General features: G+C 39.8%; 1 protein-coding gene across 3 annotated transcripts in view; it reads right to left on the bottom strand.

The window, feature by feature from the left end:
• EPRS1 (glutamyl-prolyl-tRNA synthetase 1) overlaps window positions 1–13,420 on the bottom strand; it is a 39,389-nt gene extending 25,969 nt beyond the window's left edge. The window contains exons 1-9 of one of the 3 annotated variants that reach the window (XM_035565430.2): window positions 13,204–13,420; window positions 10,936–11,020; window positions 7,652–7,751; window positions 5,538–5,694; window positions 4,220–4,359; window positions 3,481–3,575; window positions 2,285–2,411; window positions 1,534–1,726; window positions 392–563 (exon numbers count right to left, since the gene is read on the bottom strand). In XM_035565430.2, the coding sequence (XP_035421323.1) occupies window positions 392–563; window positions 1,534–1,726; window positions 2,285–2,411; window positions 3,481–3,575; window positions 4,220–4,359; window positions 5,538–5,694; window positions 7,652–7,751; window positions 10,936–11,020; window positions 13,204–13,249 (1,115 nt within the window). In that variant the 5' untranslated portion in view covers window positions 13,250–13,420. The remainder of the gene's footprint in view (window positions 1–391; window positions 564–1,533; window positions 1,727–2,284; window positions 2,412–3,480; window positions 3,576–4,219; window positions 4,360–5,537; window positions 5,695–7,651; window positions 7,752–10,935; window positions 11,021–13,203) is intronic. The other 2 variants (XM_035565410.2, XM_035565421.2) reach the window with 2 other exon arrangements.
• Window positions 13,421–17,612: the final 4,192 nt, after the last annotated feature.

Below are 17,612 nucleotides of genomic sequence, written 5' to 3'. Positions count from 1 at the left end.
TTCCTCATATTTAAATGTTTAAAATAAGCATCGTTTATACTTAGATATTAGAAATATTTAGTGTTTGATCCTAAATATCTTCAGATCAAGCCTTCTTTAAAAGAGAATGCACAAAATAGATAACCCACAAAAAAAAACAACAGAGCAATAACATTTTTAAAACAAAGAAAGCCATCAGAAAATTAATTGATCATAGCATTTATATTCAAGACTAAAAAAATGCTACACTACTACTGTTTTCAAACAAAAGTTTCAGAAAGTCAAGAGTCATTACATATTCTGACTGAAAAACACTAGCAGGTTCCAATTGTTAAAAGAAGTTTACTAAGGAGTGGTAAATACCCTGAAAAAAGCAAAAATCACATGCCACACAAGAAGAAATTGAGCATACTTGTAGGTACTACCAGTACGTGGGTGAGGCTGGTTTTTACAACGATAAAGAGTTGGATCCCTCATACATCCATTGTTACTATTCATATCTATTTTTGCTCGTAGACAACAAGTTTGTCCATATTCTGTTCCCTTTTTCATTTCTTCCCACATTTGTAGATTCTTATTAACACCTAAAACCAATAAATCATTTTCTAAGTTATTATGAAGTTGATACAGAAACACACTTTATTACTGCAGAAACAAAAGGCAAAGCCACCACGTCCCTTACACACATTTTACATTTTGAATTTTTTTAAAGCGGTAATGAATGGTGATGAATTCACACATACTCAGATTTACTGCACCTGTCTAAAGGTATAGTTACTCCAGCCCTGCAGCACTAAACATTTTGGGGTACTGTTGGATGAAAAGCTCAACGTGGGTCAGCAATGTGCACTTGCAGCCCAGAAAGCCAACCATATCCTGGCCTGCATCAAAAGAAGTGTGACCAGTAGGTCGCAGGAAGTGATTTTCCCCCTCTACTCTGCTCTTGTGAGACCTGACCCGGAGTACTGTGTTCAGCTTCAGGGCACCCAGCAGAAGGACATGGACCTGCTAGAGCAGATCCAGAGGAGGGCCACAAAAATGATCAGGGGGCTAGAGCACCAATCCTATGAAGGCAGGCTGAGAGAGCTGGCGTTGTTCAGCTTAGAGAAGAAAAGACTCCAGGGAGACCTCGTAAGTGGTTTTTCAATAACTAAAGGGGGCCTACAAGAAAGATGGGGAGAGACTCTTTATCAGGGAGTATAGTGACAGGACAAGGGGCAATGGTTTTAAACAAAAAAAAAAGGTAGGTTTTGATTGGATAGGATTGGATAGGAGGAGGAAATTCTTTACTTTGAGAGTGGTGAGACACTGCAACAGGTCAGATGAGGATTTGGGCAACCTGATCTAGTGGGTGGCATCCCTGCCCATGGCAGAGGGTTGGAACTAGATGATCTTCAAGGTCCCTTCCAACCCAACCCTTTCTATGATTTCCAAGTTTCTACAAGAACCTCACAGTTATGCAATTAGTTACCTCATTCAACTTTTAATAAAAATCAAGTTTTGATGCCAAATTAAAAAGATACAAAAGCGAAAAGGAAGCTTAAAACTGCTTACAGTTATTTCTGTGTTTAGATTCCATTCTTTGCTCACGCTCTGCTTTCATTTGTTCTGCAGGAGTATCATCTACATATGCTTTCCCTTCTTGAATAAGCTGCTCAGCATATTTCATTATTGTTTCAAAGTGATCTGAGGTATATGTAAATTGATCTGGTTTGATATGCAGCATCGCAACATCTTCAAGAATAACCTGCAAAGTGTGAAATAGTATACTGTAATATTCTAGAAAGTTAATTTTCTTAAACCTCTATCCTCTTCATGCCAGATGAGGTGTTTTAACACTCCATAGTGCAGGAAGGCTAATGCATAGAATTAATATGACATTTATGAAAGGACTAAGAGGCAGGCACTTACTGATTCACAGCCTATGATTATATGAGATCAGACAGATAACTTCAAGAAAGAGGTAGGACAAGAAAAGGAGATGAAAATTCAATCTGTAAGAAGTAATTTGTTTAAGTGATATTTCTAACAAAGACATGAGTATTACAAGAGTTGCATATCTACATACTGTAAAATACATATTGGAGAAAGGGAAGAAATAAGCTACCAATAAAAGGTATAATAATAAATAAAAGGTTTTAAAGGTAAAGATGATGTAAATTTCTTGCAAGGATGAGACTTAAATGTAATACCTTTGCCCTAAAAATACAGTGCAAAAAAAAATTGTGCAACAACAGATCTGTACGTCATTTACCTTTGAATTTGCTTAATACAGTGAATGGATTTCCCTGTTCTCTTATCATACCTTTTCAAAGTCTTCCTTCTCTTTTTCTGGATTTGTGTCATCAAACCTCATAATAAGTTTTCCTTTGAAGTTAACTTGGTAGTGCTGATTTAGCAGGGCAGCTTTGGCATGACCAATATGCAGATATCTAAAAATAAAGAAAAATAAATAAACACACCAGCACTATTTTGGTTAGACTTTTTGTTTTTGTAAGGGAAGACGAATGAATGGAAAGCAATACATAAGTTAAACAAAAAGAATATTTTTTAAAACATGGTACATTTATGAAAATAGATTATGCTTTTTCTACCATAAATTTACTAGTTAACTGTTTAAAATATCTAAATCAGCAAATTTCAGGGTCACCATGGATATAAAAATTGAACTTGAATTATCGCGTTTTATAGACTAACTTAAACTGACTGTACTGATGATACTTAGTAGCCACAAGATAATCTGAACCTATTGCATTCAGAAGACTGGAATTTTCTAAAATATAATGAAACCACCATTCTTATGTGTAAGCTACTGTTAATTTAAATCAAATATAAATACAAGTAAAAATAAAAAAACAAAAATCACTCCCAAAAATTTAAAATATACAAGCCCCTAAAGAACAGCTTTAACTAAAACACCAGAATTAAAACATTAAATGCTACTAAAGTAATGTGAGAACCGTCTATGTTAAACACATATATAACTCATGACAGAGTGACAGTTTATACTGGACTAAAAGAGTAAGATCCACAAGCACAGAAGTCACGTGATACTGAACAGACAGTTTACTGAAGAAGTGTAATAGGAATTTCACAGCTTATCAGTCACTTCTAAAAAGAAGCAGAAAATGAAAAGCTTGACAAAAATTTTGTTTATGAAATTGGTTGTGCATTTTTTAATTCTCTTTCCCATGTATCTATTGATAAGAGTAAAGTTCTATGTACGTGACACATTTGGTAAATAGTATCTCTGCTGAATAAAACATTTCTATACTCCTACGTCATTTCTGACTACCCCTGCATTAACCGTATTGGCAATTAAGATGATATAATAGATGAGATCAACAGATCAAAGAGGCTGGCTGTGAGGCTGTGTATCCTGGACTACATATAATTTGGATGCCCAGGCCAAAGGCCTCTGTTATACATTTAGTCTAAAAGCTTCCTAAAGGGATGCTATCCTACACACCTTTCCCTTCTCCAAGTATTTATGCCTCTTACCCACTTGCTTCAGGAGGAAACCTTACAATGACCTTTCCCATCTCTGCACCAGGAAGTTCAACAAACTTCCCAACATCAGCTTTCTTTTCTGTTGCCTTAAAAAATAATGGAAACATAATTACAGATCACATGAGATGAACAAACAGATATAAAACCTCAGGTATGTGCCCGTGCTCCAACATCTCCTTTCAAAACAGACAACAAAAAACTGTCATACTGGATGCCAAATTAATCGCTTCAAAACTTTCACATTACTCTTAGTACATCAAAACCAGATTAATTCTGGAGTTCCAAGTTATTCTGTCTTCAGATTTGATCCAGGACTGAAGAGTTCTCCAAGTTGTTTAATTTACTAGATAGAAGAAAACAGTTGCTAGCTAAGTTTATCTCAGTGTTTTTAACCTGATTGTGATTAACAAGTTCTATCAATTAAAGACTTTGCAGGTCTATCAGGATCCTTGAAATCATTGTTAGATAAAGAAAACAATATAGCTAGAGAGCAGTCCTGACTCAGCAGTGACATTTCTACATTATTCCATTCAAGCTTTGAACTACACCACTCAAGCCCTTCTAAATACAAAATTGTCAGTTTTTTGTTTGTTTGTTTTAAACAGGAGTTTACAAAATAATTTACATTGTAACTAATTCCTTTTAATTCTCTAAGTTAAAAAAAAAAGTTCCTTACAGTATATTCATGCAAATAAAGCTACTCGCCTGGGAAGATCTGAGTAAAGCTTACCATTTTGATCTTTGGTGTACCAGAAACCCACTTGGCTCCTACAGACTGAAAAGTTTGTTGTACCTCAAGAAAGCCATACCATCGCTTTACATGGATGGGAGCTTCATTTTTCTGTAATTGTTCTTGCCAGATGTTATTGTCTGTTAGGAAACAAAATTTTCAAGCTATTAAATTATAAAAATGGAATGATTACCAACAGTAAGTAAGACCAGTAAAAGACTATGATTTTTTTTAAATCTACTTATCCCTTCTACTGAAAAGACATTTAGCCATGAGGACATAAGCCATTTTAAACCATATTAAATAGGCAAACTCCCTCCAAACCTAAACCATACTGCATCCATTTTGGATTCAGCAGAACAGAAGGTGAGGCAGGCTGCGCAACATGCACTTTTCTTTGTATCACTCACTCCAAAATTACTAACATTTATTTTTCAAAAACGGAAATACAGGATACCCTTCTAATGTGTCTACATTTGATGTTTTCTAAGCTTTTGGAAAAGTGAAGCATGTATCAATACTACCGTTTATTACTGAAGGCTCAATTTCCGCACTAATATTCAGGGAGCAACTTCACTAAAAGGACTCACTAGAAGAAATGTACCCATTTCAGTTTTCTTTCAAGAACTGTAACTTTGAAAAACTACTGAAAGATGCTAGCCTTTACCCTTGAACATGCATTTCACTTTCAAGAGCAATTTTCTCATACTGAATGATGGATTGATACCTATCAATTTTAGGCATACATCTGAGAGAATATAAAAAAAAGAAATCCGTAAAAACAGTTCATCAAAGCTTATTTTATCTTCTGATGAGTATTTCAAAGTGTAACATATACACCTTTTCATAACTCAAATTAAACACCAAAGAAATGCAGTCTGCTAAGGTAACATAACTGCAAAGTCTGTCTATACAATTTTACTTCATAGTCCAAAATTCAAACATTAAACCCAAAATTTTGGGCCATGGAAAAGTGTCCTATATAAGAAGCTGGTAATAATGGCATTATTATAGTTAACACAAAATAAGTTTTTGTGTTAAAAATAGTATTGCCATTCATAAATACATCATATAAATTTCCACATATACAAATTCAAAAAACTTTCAAGGCTTCCTTATCCATACTATTCCCATCTCTAGTGATGCATAGACCAAAGCAGTATGCACAATAGTATAGAGTCTAGCATAAAGCTAAGAGTTGCTAATAGTAACCACAAAATAAATAAACAAACAAACAAATGAACATACATACATACATTTGGGAACTCCTGCTATACTGTGACAGGAAACCAATGAAAATGAGAACATATACCAATACCTTTTAGGACAGCCCAGACACACAAGTCTGCAAGACTCAGTGAGTTTCCAACCAAGTAGGTTCTCAGAGATAGACAGTGGTTGAGCTCTTGGACTGCTGAAAGAAACTGGCTAGCAGTAGATAACTTTGTAGCACTGAACTCCAGCCAGTGGTCAACCTAGTTTTAAGGGACGTAAGATACTCAAAATTAGTAAAGGAACAAGAAAGAAGTTTGTCAAAAATCTGAATGTACATTTAATAACCGAACAGAAAATATTAACTGGAATATTAGTCTTACATATATTGGACATTAAATCACAGTAGATGCATAAAGAACATTTAAAATAAAATATACTGAAACATTCACCCAGAGCTGTACTAAATGATTAAATTCAATTTCTTCTTTCAGGATGTATTCAAACTGCTGAAACTATACTGACTTAATTGATGCTATTCCCATTGGAAAAAGAAATAGTAGTTCTTAGGCATTTATTTTATCACATACAGTATACAATAATGGCAATCCTCCAACTATTTAGGTACCACGTTTGCGCACTAGTTGATCATTCCGGTATCGCTGCTGGGTAAGTATGCCATTTTCCCCTCAGTCCCTATCTTCTCTGCGTCAGTTCCTTTTAGGCTTGAAGAAACCAAATCCCTACCCCATCTCATTTCCCTTCCCCCTCTCCCACAAAAGTCTTTTTTTTTTTTCCCCTATAAAAGGAAATATATCTTGCTGCATAAATTCAAAAAAATTAAGAATCAGGTCCTTGGTTGATACATTGCTCTGTCCACAAATTGAATCCTTTGATTCTGTGAGAGACATCTCTCTTACAATCCTCTGTCCCTGTTTCATATTCAAGTGTTCTATAAACGGTGTAAGGAATCTTTCCAATATCTGAGCCTACGTGGCAGGCACAGATGTAATTACATTGCCACAGAATTCAGTTCAGTTGTTTGCAGTTATGTTCCAAAATATTTTGACCACAAATGCAGCTGTCGATGTACTTCTCCAAGTACAGCATTATTTTTGAAAGATGCAGAAGTGAAAAGTATTTTATCAGAATTACCAATCTTAAAAGTGTGTTTGCAGAGGTTGTGGGGTTTAATTTAAAAATAGGTTTTCAGCAGAAAATTTAAGTAGCCACAAGACACCCTATAACTTTTTTAATGCCTTACAAGCAATATACTAAAGACAACACTTCCTTGAGACCAGCTATACAGGATGAAGATTGATTTGTACTAGCTTCAAGTAGCTGTAGAAAAGAGAGTTGAATCAAATCCTTCTGTTCCCTCCCCAGCTTTCAGAGGAAATAATTTCAATTCATCTACTAGTTTCAGTCATCAACTTAAAATTCAGCTAGACTCAGGAAGAATTCCATCTCATTTCATTTCATATCCACAATTTATAACAACTTTTTGCAATTCCTATAAGCAAGGATGACCAGAAAGTCCCTCTTTGGGAGAAAAAAAAGTTCAACGCCTTCATGGCACCATTGGGGAAGCATTATGGAATACAGAACTTTATACAAGGGAACATCCCATCACTGTGGTAAGATTCCTAAGCCAGAAGGCATCCAACTTGGATCTCAAGCACTGAATGAAATCAGGGTCAGAGTTTTATCTGTCATATATGGCAAAAACCAACTTAGTACAAAATCACAAGTACTTTACACAGTGGAATACTTTGTTAAGTTATAACATACTTTGTTAAACACTTAATTATTTTCTAATTCGTAGCTGCTGTAGGTAGCATATACATATACAGTGTTCCTTGGTGTTACACTTAAGTATTACATGGTAGCAAGCAATGGCAACAGAGCTGGAAAAAACTGCAGTTATCATCTTAAAACTTCAAGTATCCTGTGTTAGTGAATTGTCAGGTTAAGAGTAGCTGTTGCAGGGGTAGGAAAGGGCAACCCTTTCAAAGCTCAGGTTTATAACTCTTCTTTATAAGCAGCCGCAAGACTGAGAAAAAAAAAAAACATAACCCCCAAAAAACCCTCAGCATCCCACATAATTAGAAACTCAGCCTAATAGTAAAATGTAGAACAATAGATGCAAGATCCTCAAAAAAAAAAAAAAAAGACTGATCACAGGCAAAAAATGGGGGGAAAGGCATGATTCTTTCTCACCTCAGTGTGTTCCAAAAGGTTCGAACCATACAGGCCAGCAGAACTAGCAACTCTAGCCAGGTAACGAGCTATTGAATTCACATCAGTAAACGATACATTTCTAAAAAAAGAAGGCAAAATAAAGGTATAATATTAAATTCAATCTCAATTGTACACATGTAATCAAAACAAGTGTAAGGCAAAGAACAACAAAATTTCTGGTGACCTGGAAACTGTTGTTTCACCCAGAAAAAATATCTAGCAAAAGAACTTATCGATCCTCACTTTTCCATTACCAGATGGAACAACAATCTCTTAATAACAAAGCAATTTTGTTTAAATAGAGAGAAATGAAGAAAATAAAGCTCTTCACATCTGACAGAATGTGTAACTTGAGCTATATATTTTCCAGAATATAAGGAGCTACATTGACTTTTTTTTTTCTCCCCATTCTCCTTTCTTTCCTTTTCAGACATGATGGATGACTTTGAAGAAGATTCCTAGAGAATCTGCAGTGGAATAGAGCAGTCTCCACCCCGGTTCTAAGGGATAGAGTCAGAGGAGGGAAAAAAATAAAATTGTTCATTTACTTTGCTCAATTCATACTATGTAGAGACCATCCCGTTGAACAGACTTGGCTGTCCATAATTCTGTTTTTTACCCAGCCATCTCAACTAATTTGCACTTGCTTTCCACATTCTGCTATTGAAAATTTTCGAGATCTGGAGGCCAAAGGCTCTCTGAAGAGCATACTTCTTCCTATTTTTAATCTCCTTTCTCCACCCTACATATAGCATTATAAAAATCTGCATACTGTCAGAAACCTAACTTCAAAATAATCTAACATAAAAGTGAGTATTTTCATTAACACTTACTGAAGAGCTTTGGAAGAAAGAAGCACCACAACCATCAGTTCTCCAGATAACACTGACCTCCACAGTCTCACATAGTTTATTAAATCATTACTTCAGTTAATTTCTAAAATGCATTACAGAATGGTTCTGTGCAGAGGTCAGAAATACCAGCCTAATAGTAACATTACTCTGAAGCATGCACATGCTCATGACACAAAACAGAAAAGCTGGACTGCAGTTTGTTACCTGATAGATGCAAGTATACCAAAACACTCCATAAAGCCATCAATGCTTGGCAGAACGGTTTGTTTGACAGCTATTGCCACACGCAGTTTTGAAACTAAGGCTTCAAAAACAACCTTTAAAATACTACTAAGCACCTCAAGTTAGTGATAAACTTTACAGCCAGCTAGCTGACAGCTAGGTTTCAGCTAGTTAGCTGAGAAGTTAATCACCAGATTTTAAATGTACTTTAAATTATTACCTAGGCAAAAAAAAAGCAATTAAAATATTGTCTTGTTCAGGTCAAGCCTTTTCAACTAATGGTTTCCCCCCTAAAAAAAATCAAAGTCTGAAATATCCCAAGTGAATTTAAAGTCATGCCAAAATAAGATAGCTTCAGCAGAACTGATGCCATGAAATCCATTTACCAGAAGCATTAGTTGAGGTATGCGTTCAGCTGATGCTTCTGAAGTTACAGATACACTTTTAACCGACTTTAAATAGAGAATCAATTTTTTTCAAAATGATGGTACAACCGAGCAAGAGAAAATTAATGCAATTCTGAGGTTTGGAATAACTTCTTAAACATAATTCAATGCCAGGGATGAGACGATACTAATGCACAAAAAATTCCATCTGATGGAATGGTGAATTTAGACTTTTTTTTGCCTGGGACCAAAGAGCTGAAGGAGTGCTTTTGCTTTACATTTCTCACCATTTCCATAGGAGCTAAAATGAGTGGTTTTGCAATGCAGTGGGAGGAAGGCAAATTAGTATAAAATTATTTAATAGAATAGAAGAACAGATTATTTCATAGCTCATTATATAAATTTATAATATCACCCCTTATAATTTATAATATCACCCCTTATAATAATTTATAAGATCACCCCGATGTATTAAAGAAGTGTATATGAGCATGTGTATCTTCTCATATATACATACATATATATACTATCTAAACTGAGAAAGGAGTTTGAATCCAAAATCTAAGACTACTCAAGAGGAAAACACTCATGCAACTAAAAAGTATCCAATTATATTCTTATTATATTCTATAACCCACATAACGTGCACTAAAAATTAGTGATGCTGTACCAGTTAACTCCCTGCCACATTGCTCTAGCTGTCATTCAACACTGCAAATTCAATAATTCAATACCATTGCTAGACTGGTCAAGAGACAATGTGTAAGAACAGAAATTATAATAAGGAAAGAACTCTCATTTGAGCTCAAGTCTAACATTTTAACAGTATCTTCTACTGAAACAGCTCACAAAACATGAGTTTGTGAGCAGGTCTGTGAATAACAGATTATCTTCCCCCATTCTTCTAAACAACTACCAGGTACTCAAAAACTACGGTTAAAATAAATAATACTGAAGTCACCACAGTATTGTTATATTTTAAGAATTTAATGTCCATGGGACAAAAATTGTCCCTTACTGTAGATACCAAATATCAGAGATTTCCATGGATATGTCAATGGTTTTTAGGATACTGGGATACCTTCTCTTGTTATATCCAGACACCTTACATAATATAGAATCCGAGATTACAATGCAGCTTCCCAAAACTAACAAAGTTAGCCTGCATTTCTGATGTGCATATAATTCTGTACAGATCATAAAAAACACCCTCACATCCCAAACTTGAAAATATTTATTTCAATGAGAGCTAATTTCTAAAAGGACAGACAATAGCTTTCTACAAAAAATTATAAAAGTATTTCCACAGGATGCAGATGGATACAATGGATAGCATGGCACAGTTAGTTAGCACTTTTCTGAGATAACACCATTTGCTTACATGCAGGAGTGAGACCAAAACAATGCCATATAAACTTTTAAAATTCATTCTATCACATATGTACACATCAAAGGAATTATTTATACCAGTCTTTTGAAGTATAAAATGGCCTTTTTTTTCATAACTCATGGTACATCAAAAAGGCAAATATTTAAACAACAAAGTGATAGGTACTACTTAAATGACTGAAAGAGACATGAGCGTGTGCAAATAACAATACATACATTCTTTCCACAAAGAGGAAATTTAGGATATATTATAAATGTTTTGTCTGTGCTACAAAAAGGAAATAGTAATGCAGTCATCAATAAAACTATTCTTCTCTTTCTCCTACCTGAAAAGGTTACCACCAGCGTTAAAACCACGTGATTTTAAAAATTGCTGACCCAAAGCTAGAAGGAGAGATGCAAAGTCACTTACTCAGACACACGAAGGATGGTTTCTTTGCCTTCTTCCACTGAAATTTTGATATCATTCTTCACATGTTCCACCGTCAGCAGAGCTCCTTTAAAAAGGAAGAGAAAAACACGCTTACCTTTCTTTCAGGAAAAATATCTTACAGCAGCAACAAAACAGTAACATTCTTTATCAAATAGGACAAAGCACCAGAACTGGCTCCTTCAAGTAAGATTGCTCAGGGGAAAAAAAAAAAAAAAAATCAGTGTTCAATCTCACATGCAGGAGACTTCTTATTCTTGGCAATCCCTACGGCTTCAAATTGATAATACCCAGCATACAATAATCTGCAGTGAGCTCAGCAATTGTCAGCAGCAATACATTTTGCTTCCTACGGGTACTGTAAAAATGAGTCCTGTCCTCCAGAATATGAAGAGAGCATAATCAAATTATTTTACTTTAACAGTACAGAAACATACACCACCAAAGCCCTGACAAATGCATCAAAAGAGATCAATTATCGAATATACCAGTACTTTCTGAACATGGATGAGACTATTTTTAATGTGATTTAATGTCTATGAAATGATTAGCCATCCAAAACCAAAAAAAATCTGTTCATGACAAATACAGGAAGCTTATATAGGGTTTTCAGAGTAGTTCTTCAGTGACAGTAAAGGATGGCCTCTAGAAATAAAAGAATTATTGACGTTTTTAGGCCATATCATCAACTTGAAGACAGCTCTGTCCATATTCGAAGTGGTTTGATGCAAACCTGCTCTGATCTTGATGCTCCATAGCACAACACAATAGCTCAAACAAAGCACCAAGATAACTTGGCTGTCTTATTTCTGGACTGGCTCTGGTCCAGACCCAGCCTGCTATGCATAAGTAGAGGAGCTTGTGTTCTTTTGCTCTCCTCAGAAGCACGTCCTGACAGTAAGCTTTCCATAGGCACGTATTACTAAAAGGAAACTAGCCAAAGGGCTACGCTCTAGGTCTGGAAAGGCACCTAACCTGTTACAGTCTGCATAGCGCACCACGCACTTCGTCTTCCCTGACAAGAACAGACAGACCACCCAAGGCAGACGATGTGGCAAGCTATTAATACACCACCCCAAACACAAGTCCCCGGAGCTAGGAATCCCCTAGCTCTCACCTCAGCTGCAAACTCTTCTGGCATTAAGCTTACGTTAACAGTAATCCATACGTGAAAGTCAGGATGACGACACTTATGCAACGTGCTTGCAAGACACGTTAAGTATTTTAATAACATGCGGGCAGTGCTTTGAAAACGACAAGCAGTATGCACGCCCGGCTATGTAATTAATACTAGCGACACTAATAGCTACTACACTTTTCCCAGCGCACAGCCATGACGAATAATACCAAGTAGGATGAGTGTGCTTGTCTTCCTAACACAAACGCTTGCCAAAGCGTTTCATCGGTAAAATGCAATATTTCTGACATAATTATATAATCTTTGCAAGTAGATCTCTGGTGACACTTACCAGCCATCAAAAAAAAAAATAATCCCCCAATTCCCCTAAACTAACGTTAACGTAGCTCGTGTTGTGTCACATCTCTATCAAGCCTGCAGAAGCAGGAATCTGGAGCAATGTTACCCAAAGCGTACGTGCTACCATACCTTAAGTCTGCACTCGTGCAACTTGCATTCAAATCTGAAATGAATTGGGGAATAACAGCAAAGAAGCAACCGATAAACTAAAAAGAAGAACGGGCAGAAAACGTACTTTGAATGTAGCAAGATGGAGAAATGGCACGGAACAAGCATAAAAGGTATCAGTTTCCCGACAGCAGGGAAGGCAGAGAAGACGGTTCTTACGTTTTAAAGGCAAAAAAAGAAGGACAGACCTGAGAAAGCGACATTTGCAGCGCCACTCTGCCAAGGGAGCCCGGTCTGGGGGCAGAGCAGGGCAGCAGCCTAGCACGAGTTACGCTGCGGGGCCGAGGCAGGCCCTGCAGAGAGCAGCGGGGCTGAGGCCGCCCCGACCCTCCCCCGGCTCTCCAGGGGGCTGCCCGCGGACCTGGAGCCGCCCGGGGCCGCGGAGGGGAGGACGGCCGCTGCCTCCCCGGCCCGCCCCGCTGCCGAGGGCCGCATGATGCAAGGCGGCGGCCACGCGGCAGGAGGGGAGCAGGCGGGGAACGGGGTCCCGAGCGCCCCCGGGGGATGGGGATGGGGAAGGGGCAAGCGGGGTCCGGGGGGACGGAGGGAGGGGGTCGGAGGGAGGACGGGGGGTTCCCGGGTGCCGGGGCCCCGGCCGCGCTTACCGAGCGGGGCGCTGCCCGCCGCCACGGTGAGGCTGAGCGCCGCCATCCTCCGCGGCACCGGGGCGGGGCGGTGGCGGCGCCAGCTCGGCGGGGCGGGGACACGCGTCACGTCCTGGGGGCTGCCCCGGGATCGGTCGCCGACAGCTGAGCAGGTGCCCGGCGGGCAGTGAGGGAGCCCTCACAGAGTCGTTAGGGTTGGAAAAGACCTCCCAGATCACGTGGTCCAACCATCCCCCTACCACCAATGTCACCACTAAACCACGTCCCTAAGCACCACGTCCAACCTCTCCTTAAACACCCCCAGGGATGGCGACTCCACCACCTCCCTGGGCAACCCGTCCCAATGCCTGGCTGCTCTTTCTGAGAAGAAATGTCTCCTCATTTCCGAACCTCCAAATAACAAAGGCACCACCTGATGGTTCGCCTCTTTTCTTATCCTGTTGTGCATTCCCTTCCTCACAAACACCCCGACCTCGCAGTGGGTCTGACCGGCCTTGCAATGGATTACAGAAACACCGCGCTAGCAGCTTCTGGCAGGCACAGGCCCAAGTTCACATTGGTGCAAGGACAATGCACTGTCATGGTGCTTTTTTTTTTTTCCTGCTCTATTTTACAGCCAATACGCCAGCACCTAATTTGCTCTCAGAGAGATGGTGAAATGCTTGATCAGTGGGCCAGAGCTGTCCTGGGCAGCGGGGCAGTGGTATAGCCAGGGCATGACGGCACCCACTGCGCCAGCCGGAGTCCCTGGTCCCTGCTATGGAGTTTCATCTCCTGTTTTCTTTGTGTCTGCCCCCATTAGTAGGCATTTTAGTTTTCATAAGCATGGGAAATGGCTCCATGCAGAAGTATGTTTATGTCTTGGGTAGGAGCTGGTGTATGCCATGTATGCTCTCCTTCCAGTCAAGCGACAGCAAATGAGCAGAGAGATCATGATCTCCTTCTATGACAATGTGACGCGCTTGGTGGATGAGGGAAGGGCTGTGGATGTGGTTTACCTTGACCTCAGTAAGGCTTTTGACACCGTTCCCCACAACATTCTCCTCAAGAAACTGGCTGCTCGGGGCTTGGACTGGCGTACGCTTCGCTGGGTTAGAAACTGGCTGGATAGCCGGGCCCAGAGAGTTGTGGTGAATGGAGTCAAATCTGGTTGGAGGCTGGTCACAAGTGGTGTCCCCCAGGGCTCGGTACTGGGGCCGGTCCTCTTTAATATCTTTATCGATGATCTGGATGAGGGCGTCCAGTGCACCCTCAGTAAGTTTGCAGATGACACCAAGCTAAGTGCGTGTGTCGATCTGCTCGAGGGCAGGAAGGCTCTGCAGGAGGATCTGGATAGGCTGGAGCGATGGGCTGAGGTCAACTGTATGAAGTTCAACAAGGCCAAGTGCCGGGTCCTGCACCTGGGGCGCAACAACCCCAAGCACAGCTACAGGCTGGGAGATGAGTGGTTGGAAAGCTGCCTGGCCGAGAAGGACCTGGGAGTATTGGTTGATAGTCGGCTGAATATGAGCCAGCAGTGTGCTCAGGTGGCCAAGAAGGCCAACAGCATCCTGGCCTGTATAAGAAGCAGTGTGGCCAGCAGGTCTAGGGAGGTGATTGTCCCCCTGTACTCGGCTCTGGTGAGGCCGCACCTCGAGTACTGTGTTCAGTTTTGGGCCCCTCGCTACAGGAAGGACATGGACGTGCTCGAGCGAGTCCAGAGAAGGGCGACCAAGCTGGTGAGGGGTCTGGAGAACAAGTCTTACGAGGAGCGGCTGAGGGAGCTGGGCTTGTTCAGCCTGGAGAAGAGGAGGCTCAGGGGCGACCTTATCGCTCTCTACAGTTACCTTAAAGGAAGCTGTAGTGAGGTGGGGGTTGGTCTGTTCTCCCACGTGCCTGGTGACAGGACGAGGGGGAATGGGCGAAAGTTGCGACAGGGGAGTTTTAGGTTGGATGTTAGGAAGTACTTCTTTACCGAAAGGGTTATTAAGCATTGGAACGGGCTGCCCAGGGAGGTGGTGGAGTCGCCATCCCTGGAGGTCTTTAAAAGACGTTTAGATGTAGAGCTTAGTGATATGGTTTAGTGGAGTACTTAGTGTTAGGTCGGAGGTTGGACTCGATGATCTTGAGGTCTCTTCCAACCTAGAAATCTGTGTCTGTGTCTGTTACAGCCGAATTAGAAAGGGGCTTATGCAGAGGAAATCCCCAAACATACATCAGATGTCAGATGAAAATAAGGATATAGAGACACAGATGAGTATTACTAAGCTCTGTACTTGTATTTTGGTGACAATTTCAAGGAAAGACACATGAAGGCAGGCTTTAAGTCATTCCACATTTTAAAGTGTTTTGCAAATTCAGATGCCAATGTTGATATGAATCTTAAAGCATGCATATCCAGGAATCCTGGAGAGAATTATGTATAACTGAGTGAAAATTAGTCTGTACTTGCTAGGTAGCAAACCTCAATCGCATTCAATACATGGAGTGACTCAAGTTATGAGAAGCCAAAATATGATGAAGGCCCTAATTAAAGCAGGCTGAATCTGTCTTGTGCGCCCTTAGTAGTCATACATTTGTGGAAGGAGAAGAAAGGTAAGCTCTAGATGAAAGGAGTAGAAGCATGTGTTATTCTTCCATATGCAGCTTTAATCCAGTGTAATGATAGCATTATGGACTGGCTGACAATGATAGGGTGAGGTAAGTGATATTCTTGCTAATTTATCTGTAAATGTTATAGGGATAAGCTGTTCTCACTAAGCAAAGAGCTTCCCCTGTTCCTTTTCCATGTTTGCACATAGGGAGACTGTGAACCCTTCAGCAAGAGCTGCCTTGTTCATATATTCTGGTGTTAAGATGTTCCTGCTTGCTGGAAATACAGTTAGCTTTAAGCCAGCTAGTTTTAAGAACAATCAGGACAAGCCTGGAGTTACTTCACTGAAGTCATATTGGCATTACCAATGAGAGGAAAAGATCAAATCCAAGGACTCTATATTTGTAGTTAGAAAAGTCAGACTTGTTAGGTATGTTGTTTGATGAAAGTAGAAATAAAGTTGTAGAACACGAACACTATCAAAAACTGCATTTGGAAATTTTCATCTGTATGGAAAACATAGCATTTGTATCTTCAAGTTCTGTGATAGCTTAAAGACTGAGTGGACCCAGAGTGTGGTTATTAGGACTTAATCTTGTGGGCAAGGAGGACATAGAAGGGGTGCAGTGCAACGTGCAGGCTACTTTGCTATTCGTAGTGTCAGCAGAGGTTAAAGAAAACAAATCATGCTGGAAGAACTTTGCTATTCAGGCTTTAAGTAAGCAGTCAAATTCAGACACCCTCCCTAGCACCACAAGCCTGAGAACTCAGCAGACGCCGCTCTTCTGTGCACAGAGAACAGAGAAAAGAACAACTGTGTGTAGCCTATTGAAACTGGCAGCCACTCAAGGCATGCCTCAGCACGCGTCACATTTTTAGGGAAAGGGGGGCCCTAAGACTCCTTAATTTGAGGGTGAAGGACTTGCATCATAAAGTCTGGAGAAAACAGAATACAGAAGTGCCCCACTGAGTCAAGATACTCCAGAGTCCTCATTCTTCTTAAAGAGACTTCATCTGTATTGGCTAAGGTCGCCAATTTTAGCTGATGATACCTAACTTCCTTCTTCCTGTTCTCTTCTGCATTCAAGTAGGCTGGACACTTCAATCCTGCTTCTCTAGCCCTCACATCTATGGGGGAAGGCTGACTGAAACAGTCTTTCAGTTTTTAAAGGTCATTTCAGGTGGTCTTGTCCCCTGCTCTCCTCTCTTTTAACCCGTGCTCCATTGGAGGGGAACATCGTAGTGTCAAGTTCACGTGCTCTTAGAAAGGCACCTGGAACTTTTGCTCTCAATTTGGACACGAAAAAATTCAAGTTCAGGCATTTCTTTTGTCCCCATGTATGAGAAAGTAACCTAGGACCCCCAGTTAAGATGCCCCTAACTCTCCAAGATTGAGGTGGCATAGACCCTTGCCAGAGGAATTTCAGATCATCAAAGGGAAGCTGGGAATTCCTTTCCCACACAACATTAACTCCAGCACACACTTTCTAGTTTCAAGTGTGCTAACCAGAAATGTGGTAGAAGTGACAGTTACAAGTTACCTAATGCTCTCAAATATACCAGTGTATTTAATACCTCATAGTTGTAATCGTGTGTCTATTCTGTATACAACTTAACTTGGTTGGTACATACCTTGAACTGATTGAAAGATACAATCTTTCATAAAGTGAGAGGGGGCATGAAACACAAAAGAGAATCTTAAAATATTCGGTAAGCAAAATAACACGTACAATCATAAAACAGCCAGATGAAAAGGTTACTATTGGCTGGTTGAGTTCAATGAATGCAAAAATACCTTTTAAACACCTTAACTGTTTTGAAGCTATGAAGCATATAC

This window comes from Cygnus atratus, chromosome 3 (genome assembly GCF_013377495.2).
Source record: "Cygnus atratus isolate AKBS03 ecotype Queensland, Australia chromosome 3, CAtr_DNAZoo_HiC_assembly, whole genome shotgun sequence".
Taxonomy (NCBI): Eukaryota; Metazoa; Chordata; class Aves; order Anseriformes; family Anatidae; genus Cygnus; species Cygnus atratus.
This window is presented reverse-complemented; position numbering and strand designations above follow the sequence as displayed.